General features: G+C 36.5%; 1 protein-coding gene across 2 annotated transcripts in view; it reads right to left on the bottom strand.

Moving 5' to 3' along the window:
* Positions 1-403: 403 nt before the first annotated feature.
* OXCT1 (3-oxoacid CoA-transferase 1) overlaps positions 404-9,637 on the bottom strand; it is a 139,755-nt gene continuing 130,521 nt past the window's right edge. Inside the window, exons 16-17 of one of the 2 annotated variants that reach the window (XM_032278854.1) lie at positions 7,498-7,599; positions 404-2,090 (exon numbers count right to left, since the gene is read on the bottom strand). In XM_032278854.1, the coding sequence (XP_032134745.1) occupies positions 2,049-2,090; positions 7,498-7,599 (144 nt within the window). In that variant the 3' untranslated portion in view covers positions 404-2,048. The remainder of the gene's footprint in view (positions 2,091-7,497; positions 7,600-9,637) is intronic. The other variant, XM_032278858.1, reaches the window with a different exon arrangement.

Below are 9,637 nucleotides of genomic sequence, written 5' to 3'. Positions count from 1 at the left end.
GGACACGCCCACACCTCTCTTACCAGAGGAGCAGCAACACAGATGCTGAGCAGACTAGCACTAGAGCCACTTCAAAATGGAAATCAGCTCAGCACTAGGCAACTAATGTGTACAGTAAAGGAAAATGCTACATAAAAGTGAACAAGTATTCACACATGAAGCCGTGGATATACAGCATTTATAAACATAACAGGCTCTGACAAGGAGCAAGTTGTGAAGCTCAACATTCATTTCATCTTTCTAGAAGAACAATATCTTTTCTCTAGTAAGATAAAAAAAAAGCAACAAGCTGAAGTGGCGATGTGTGCTGACTTTATTGCTGGCTATCCGGACAATCTGCTGCATTATTCCCACATTTAACAATGCCATCCCCAAGTGAAATAAAGGACAGTCACACTGATCAATATCATTTTGGAATATTTATTGTATTTCTTAATGCATTTCTTCACATGTATAGCATGCTTTAATCAAGTATATAGTCATCTACTTAGAATCACATTATCTTAAAGACGCATACTGGAATGACAAGCAAGTTTGAAGATACAATATCAACAATTCTAATCATATCAATGTATTACTCTCATAGACACCGCACATTCTAAGAAGGGTCATTTATTCTCCCCAGTACTGGAAAGGTATGCATTTAACCATGTGGCCAGCGAGAAAGGCTATTTTATATGGAGTGTGTTACTCATAAAATGCCTATCCTTTCTCTAATATTGTATATTACACAATTGTAGCTACATCTGAAGAGAAATGAGTTTCAATAACCACCATCACCTAGAAACATGAATAAGTTCCTATATTTAGGACAGAGGAATGATATATTGCACTGCACTATGCCTACCTCTCTCCAGAGGCCAGCTGTCTCACTTGTTCTTCAGGGTGTCTCGAATTTTTACCCATCTGTTGTTTGTTATCCGGGATGCTTCTGAAGTGATTCCCATGCGCTCCTGTCTGGTATTGAGGATACTTCTAAGGAAGATTCTTTCAAACCTAATCTACCCACCACGTTTATTCCCTGACACTAAAAGTTCACTGACTCTAAGTCCGAGACTTGTCCATCACTGTTTTCCCTAGTTGGATAAGTCTGAATTAAAGGCACTTTGTTAAAGAAAGAAGTCTTGGCAGAAGAAAAACCATTAAAATCTTCTCTGAACCAAAACGAGAGCCTGAAATTAAAGTACCTTTTATTTTTTAACTCTGCTCTCATTGCTACTAACGATTCATGGTAAATTATCCCACACAGCCCTTCTTGGCTTGTGAGGCAGTACAGTACAAGTAGCCCACTGGGCCTCAGTAACAGAAATATTCTCAAGGATCCTTGAGGATACAAAGGAATATTGGACTATCTTAAAATGAGAAAACTGAGAAGATCAGTTAGGTTTCTAGCCCTCTTCCTATAACAAACCTTAGTCTTTGCAAAGCACAGATAGATGATTCATTTGAAATGGTTACTTTTCCCTGCCCTCCGCCACAAGATGATATTCCTGTGTGCCTTCTGGGGCATCTTTTTAGCTACAAAGCAATACGGGAGGAAGGAGGATGCTCTAAGGGAGACAAGATCTAATCACAAAATCAGAAGCCCCAAAAGAAAAGTCAGAGGAGGTTGAAGAAAAAACAGTCAGGAAAGAAAGATAACATATATGTGATTTTGCGATTAAAATCACACGTTATCTTTCTTTCAGGGCTGATAATAGTTAAGAGGAAAAGCACATCAATTTCTAGGGCCCGTCTTGGGGAAAGGGTCATATTTTTAGCATACATACTATATTCAGTGAAAACGCATTCAATATAATTACCAATTATAAAAACAACCTTCTCAGCACTTAACAAATGATTAATTATTAATGCTCCTTTTTCTTTTTATTCAAATGTCACAGCATGCCTAGAGAACATTTTACATGGCTGCATAAAGTCTGAAACACTAGAATAAAACTAATCAAAAACCACTTGTTAAATACACAATTATAGTTATTGATGTCCTTTCAATTAAATCCTATGTTTTTAAAATGAAAAACACGCAGCCTGGTACAAATATCCACATTTCAATTTGCGATCTGCTGCATTGGCATGAGTTTTGCTGAAACCTGGTAAAAGAGGAAAAAAAATAAAATTATGAAAAATGGGATGATATAAATCTCTCTCCTTTGAATTTCCAAATTTCAATCATGTAGGCAACAAGCAGCCTTTCCATGGACATTCCCTGGAGTTTCCATATGATTGTCCACTCTGAAACACTGAGACAGAACTGTTCTGTTTACATTTTGGATATTTTGTAGTTCTCAACCTTCTTGTATTAGCTCCTAAGTTAAGGATGAAGGAGCTGGTGGAAGAGGAGCAGAGGGAAACAAAGTATCCCAATAACCAAGCCCCTGTCAGATGGATCACTGATCTCTGGGACTGATGCCTCTGAGACTTCACTTAAGACACAGCACAAACCCCAAATCTCCAAAACCTCCAAATAGATTCAATCAATTCACAATTTTGTTGAAAGATGCTGTATGTAATTTTTGGATTACCTAGATACATATTAATGAAGAAATGTATGGTCTATGACAAATCTTATCAGAAATTTCATAATCAGAAGAAAAATGATACAAAGGCAATAAGAGGATTCCAAGTTATTAAAATATGAAAGTAATAGCATTAAAACAATTAAATGTTGATAATAATTATGTTCAGTGTATAAAACAACAAATGCTTTTCTGCACATCTGCAAGCGGAGAAAAGTGACAATGAGTCTATATTTAAGGTAGAGCTGGTTGCAGGAGAAACATAAATATAAGTGGTCAACTTTAACTGTGACAGATTTTTCAGTGTGGTACCAGGTTCAGATTCCTTAATTCAACATGGCAAATATTGATTGGGTTCTAGTTAGTAACAGTCCCCATGGAAAGCACAGCAGGAAATACCAAAATTTGGGTCTTTTTTTTTTTTTTAAATTCTTAAGGATGTGGCAAGTGAAATGAACCCAATTAGCATTTTACCTTCCATAATAAACAATATTTTCTTAAATTGATAAATGAACAAATGAATGAATAAATAGATAATTATATATGCTTCAAAGAACTAGAAGGGAAGTTCCTAATAGAGGTTAAATCAGTATTAAAAACTGGAAGAACAGGCAATTATTTGGCTTTGATGAGGTTAAATATTTTTAGTTCATTTATAAATAATTTCTGCATTAGATCTTCACAATTAATTCTTTATAGTATCAAGAGTTAATGTCCTATCTTCCATTTTTCTACTAAAATATTAAATCAGAATGACAAATATGTCTACTAAAAGAATAAATAAGAATAAACAGGAATAAAGAAGTTCAGCATGGTTTGGTACATAGCTTAGGATAAATGAGAGTTCATTATGACTTATTTCTAAGAGCAGACATATAGACAAAATAAACAGAATAAGTAGACAAAAGTAATATCATATATATGCACAGATCTTCAACTCTACTAAGAATAACATTTAGTATTTAGATAATTATGTCTCACAGTTCATTTTTTTAAAACAACAGAGCATCTGCAGAAATAATTTAGTGAAAGTTTTTTTACTACATATCATTTCCCTTAGTTGTTCCATATGACTTCCTTTAAAAAAAAGCTGGACACCTTAATTTTTTAAATTAAACATCTGATCCTTTTTCTTGTCATGTCAGCCCTATTTTGAGCTCTTAATGTCATTTACATTCTCAATGTGAAAAATGACATAAAAAAAATAAGATAAAGCTTTATATAGACTGACTTTGCCTGCTTTGTAATGAAAAACATACTAAACTACCATTTCTCATTCTGTTTCCCCGGTCTCATCAACACTGTAAATTCATGCAAGCCAAAGGAACTTATCCTGCCATGTGATCTACATGCTACGCACAGGATAACATGATTTACGTATAGAAGGTAAGCCAATGACTTGTCTTCCCAGTGCATTAATATCCCAAAAGTGTATTGTTTAACTCTGGTAGAATGCCAGTTCATAGAAGATACTGACAGTATAAATTTATTTAACTTGGCAAGGAATATCTGCAGCTGGCTTCTTTCAGATTCCACTGCAAACATATCAATAAGCAATGCTTTTACTAGTTTTTAGGGTTTTTTTGTTTAGGTGTATTCCTGACTGCAGAATAAGGCCAAGGCTCTTGGCAGTAAGAACTATAAATTAGTTCTATTTTACTCACATTTTACAGCTCAATGTGGAACATACATTGGGTGTATGACTTGTGAGGCCTGGAAGTTTATTCTACCACATAATGTTTAAATACGGACTACATTTTTAATTTTTTAAGTTAAACATATGGTTTTCAAAAACACCTATTTTACACAGCTTAAGCATTCATCAGAAAATAAACAATCTAAACAACCAATTGAAGGCCAATACTTTTAATAGCAAAAACTGCAATTACTTTTCCATCAACCCAATACTTTGGCCCATCAAGTAATTGCCATACAGAATGCTGTAAGTATAGACAAAAATAAATTTGAGATATTCATTAGTTTGTCACAGTTTTAATATGACATCATTTTGGCTCTTTAAATATTTGGGAGACAGACTTCTGTCAAAATCTGATGACAAGGGGAGAAAAATTAGCCAAAGGACTCCTTAAGTTTTGAAAATGTTGGGCCCTAGTACCATAAAAGACAGACAGAAGACTATATTGAACTTAAAAACTTCCATGCACCAAAGAAAACGGTGAAAAGGCAACCTATGGAATGGAAGACAATATTCACAAGTCATATCTGATAAGAAATTAGCATCCAGAATATATGAGTAACTTTGACAATGTCACCAGAGAAATGCAAATCAAAACCACAATGAGATATCATCTCACCTCATGTAAAACAGGGCAACCATTGTGAAAAACAGTATGGCAGTTCCACAAAAAATTAAAAAGAATTATCATATGATCCAGCAATTCCAATCTTGGGGTATATATCTAAAAAATTTCAAAGCAGAATCTCAAAGAGATAGTTGCACATCCATGTTCTTTGCAGCACTATTCATAATAGCCAAGAGGTGGAAGCAACCCAAATGTCTACCAAGAGATGAGTGGGTAAAGAAAGTGTGGTATACATGCACAATGAAATATCATATAGCCTTAAAAAGAAGAAAATTCTGTCATACATGCTACAATACAGATGAATCGTGAGTACATTATGCTAAGCAAAATAAGCCAGTTACAAAAGGGCAAAATACTGTATGATTCCACTCATATGAGGTACCTAGAAAAATAGTGGTTGCCAAAGTCTGGAATTAGTGGAATTAGTCTTTAATGAGTAGAGTTTCAGAGCTGCAGGTTAAAAAAGTCCTAGAGATCTGTTGTACCACAATGTGAATACACTTAATATTAGTCAATTGTACACTTAAACATGGTTAACATAGTAGTTTTTTAAGGCTTTTATCACATTTATTTAAAGATAGGAAAGCATTACTGAACAGCATCACAATCAAGCATTTGTAGAGCATGAACATATGTACATGGCTCTACCAATAGTGCTGGGGACAGGGGGGCATTTATTCCCCATTTCTCTATTCCATTCCATACCAAAGGACATCTATCTATTTGTGTAACTACCCTGGCCTCCGGTGTGTACCTTAGTGATGTAATTAAATGATGGTTTCGGCAGAGGGACTGTAACATGTGAAACTCAGCCTGACTCCTCTTCTTCATTGAAGTTTTCACCTAGAAAGCAATGCTCTGTTTTGCTCCCAGCCATGTGGAAGGAAGCTCAGCAATGAAGGCTCCCCTCTTGTAGGAGGCCTGGGTTTCTTTGGTGCTACCTATACTTAGGAGCCAAAGCTTCTAAGTATTTGTGGGTCTCATACCTGGGAAGCCTGCTATAGCTGTACACCTAGGCCACATCCCTCACTCCAGCCTGTATAATAGCAATGCTTTTACCTCTACCTGTCAAACTCCTTTCTCTGAAGGGATTTGGCACTCAATCCCTAAGAAACAGCAAAGTCCCTATCTTCATAGCAACCACCTTTTGAGGGAGAGTAATCATATGATTGGCCTCTCTAGTTGTAAACAGCTCCTGACTAGAATCTTATTTTGGGTGTGTGCCGAAGGTTCCAGAAATATAGCAATATTTGCATTTCTACAACAAAATTTCCACAGCCTCTACTGAAATTCCAGACATATATCACCTTAAAGATACTTCCCTCTAATTGAAAACACCAACTCTTAATTAATACAAAATCAGGAACACAACTGTGACAGTCATTACAGACTTTTTAAAGAAGGTTCATGTGATAGCTAGAGATCATATTTTTTCCATTTTCCAAGATGTGTAACTGAACATTAACATATTTTCTTCTCATCAAAATATATTTCATTTTAATTAGATTGGTTCTTAAAAGGGTATGACAATTCTATCCCTTTCTGATATGGTTTGGCTATGTCCCCACACAAATCTCATCTTGATTTGTAGCTCCCATAATCCTCATGTGTTGTGGGAGGGCCCTGGTGGGAGATGATTGAATCATGGGGGCAGGTTTTTTCCCCTGCTGCTCTCGTGATAGTGAATAAGTCTGTGATCTGATGGTTTTATAAAGGGTAGTTCTCTTGCACACACTCTCTTGCCTGCTGCCATGTAAGATGTGCCTTTGCTCCTCCTTTGCCTTCCACTGTGATTGTGAGGCCTCCCCAGCCATATGGACCTGTGAGTCCGTTAAACCTCTTTTTCTCTATAAATTACCCAGTCTTGGGTTGTCTTTATTAGCAGTGTGAGAATGGACTAATACACTTTCCTTCGTTTCTTCAGAGACATTTTAGTTTTACTTTTGGTTAACTTCAAATAGACTTAGCCATGTTTTCAATGCCATTAGCTAGGTGATTGATTTATGAATAAGCACTTATATTAAACAGCAATGATTTATATTTCAGTATTTTTCTGTTTTAAAAAAGGATTTGGAGGTTTCTTAAATAGATACTCTCCTGATGTATTTATCTACTTTGTAAGTCTGAGTGTTTTATGTACTCATCTTCAAATACAGGGCACATCTGTTTTGTGATGATTAACCTGGTGATGTCAGAGACCCAACATTTTAAGATCTTCAACAGATGAAATATGGCATATAATTTATAGAAAGTCATAGATGGGTCTAAAAATAAGGAAGTATCATTTCTCCATATATGGCTGACATTTTTCAGCTAATGAAGTTCAACCACAGCTGACATATAACCAAAGAATAGAGTATTACAAGGGTTTTCACGTAAAGTAGCTTAGAGCTGAAGCTTGACCTTGTTTCTAGCAGCTCCTGGTGGTTCTTCCCCTTCCTGGCTTCTGAGTCCTGAGCCAAACCTTGGCCCGTGAGTCAGAGCACAACTCTGTTCCCACCTGCTTTCATCTAGAAACATCCTTCCTTCTGCTCCTGTTCACTGCAAAGGTCAACTCCAAAAATGATCACAAATTAATGGTTCATGTCCTGTAAACACCCATTAATAAAGCCTATAATATAGGACAAGTGGCTCGATTTGTTCACATAAATACTTACTGCAAAATCACACCCAGTACTCTTCTGTATGTCATCCACTGTCAGGCCTTCCCAGAGCTCAATCAGAGTCAGCCCTTTCTTCTTGTCCACATCAAACACAGCCTGTCAGAGTGGGAAGAAAAAGGACAATGACAAATTCCATTACAATAATTATTAGATGGCACAAAACAGAAATAATCTCTCAAGTTCTATAAAGGAAAGACAAGACCCAGGAAAAAAGAAAAATCAGCAGTGAGTGAAAAAATGTCAACTGTAACTATGATATTTTGGTGAGAATAAATGCCAACTCCCTAATCAGCAATTAGTTGTGGAACAGTGTTGATGCCAGAAAATAAATGAGTGTTGACCATGGCATTTATTACTATTGCAACCAGCTTTTAAAAACTACTTTCCTTTTGTTAAGTCTAACACTTCTGGCCAAATGTCAATTAGTGATTAACAATGATTTGAACAAAGAAAAGGAATGAAGAAAGAGGGAGAAAGGGAATATTCGGAAGGTGAAAGCACACGAATGATGGGAAAAAGTTTATAAATGCTATTGGGTAAAGAATTACAGGAAACAGAATAAGGTGCTCTGAAGTGTCTAAGAGTAATTATAAGAAGATAGCTATCCTGGCCCTGAAAGACATGCAGGTAAGTGTTAAAATATTCTCTTTAAGTTCTATGAAAACACATAGTCTCAAAAAGAGTGCACTGGAATCTCCTCCCTTTGCTATGCAAATTTAGGAAGATGCTTGTATTTATGACAAGCACCAGAAAGCCAATCTCACCTGAAACATTCCATCATTCTGGTCCATTAACACGAGGAGTTGGTAGTGCCAACTGGCATAGCTTGACCTCAGCAGATAGACCCAACCTGCTGTATCTGATTTAGAACACATGCTTTCACACTTAGAAATATAATAACTCGAGTGGAAGTGACCTAGAGGTCACTTAACATAACCTTCTACTCAAAAATTCTTCGAAACATTCTCAGGTAATCAATGGTGCTCTGCTTAGATACTTGCAGTGGCAGGAGGCTCACTTATTTCAAGGCAGATTGTTTATTGAGGGGAAGCTCAAACCATAAGAGCTAAAACTGCTTCTCCTATGGCTTTAACTCCATGCTACAGTTATTCTGCAGCATATTAAGCACTGTTCCCTCTTTCAGTTTTCATGGTTAGTTTCATCTTTCGCAGACTTAAATGTTATGCATCCCAGAGCTTCCCTCTCCTCTAGAGTTAACCTAAATTCAACCATTATTTGGAGGTTTATAATCTTTCTTTTCTTTTCTTTTTTTCTTAAGACAGAGTCTTGTTCTGTTGCCCAGGCTGGAGTACAATGGCCCAGTCTCTGCTCACTGTAACCTCTGCCTTCCGGGTTCAAGTGATTCTCCTACCTCAGCTTCCCAAGTAGTTGGGATTACATGTCCAGCTAATTTTTGCATTTTTAGTAGAGACAGGGTTTCATTATGTTGGTCAGGCTGGTCTCAAACTCCTGACCTCAGCTGATCCACCTGCCTCGGCTTCCCAAAGTGCAGTAATTACAGGTGTGAGCCACCATGACTGGCTGATTTTTCAGCTAGCTTAGAAGTCAAATCTTGAGCTGTCATTTTTGAATACACTCCTAACTAGGAGGGTAATAGCAAGAAATAGCAACATGTAGAGAAATGAACCCTGGTTTTTGAGCTGAATGAGAATTCCACTCTGCTGCACAACAGTTATGCAGCCTTTGGTAAACCTGTCTTTGCAAATGTAGACATGTATAATAAAAATGTACTTCCCAAGATTGTGATACAGGACAAATGTAAGAAAACATATTCTGAGCACCATCCCTGAGACAGTGGGGGTGGCATACAATCATGCTTTTACTTTTTACTCCTTAGTTGCGAAACATCTCACTTGAATGTGAACCCAGATCAGAGCCCTGAAATGATTATTGACTCCAGTTGATTAATGTTTTTCCCCAGAAACAAAATATCACTGGGATCAGTGATAATTGCATTCTTGGTTTGACTGATGAATTCAGATACCCTGGTTGATGTTACTGGAAAAGATAGTTGAAATATAAGATGAAATATTTCAGTAAACTTTCCTTTTGCTTGAACATTTTATGTTCCAAAAACTTTTTTTTTTTGGCAGAAATGTGTGTTTCAAGAGGA

Source organism: Sapajus apella, unplaced genomic scaffold (genome assembly GCF_009761245.1).
Source record: "Sapajus apella isolate SASKATOON/1434 unplaced genomic scaffold, GSC_monkey_1.0 scaffold11, whole genome shotgun sequence".
NCBI classification, from domain to species: Eukaryota; Metazoa; Chordata; class Mammalia; order Primates; family Cebidae; genus Sapajus; species Sapajus apella.
This window is presented reverse-complemented; position numbering and strand designations above follow the sequence as displayed.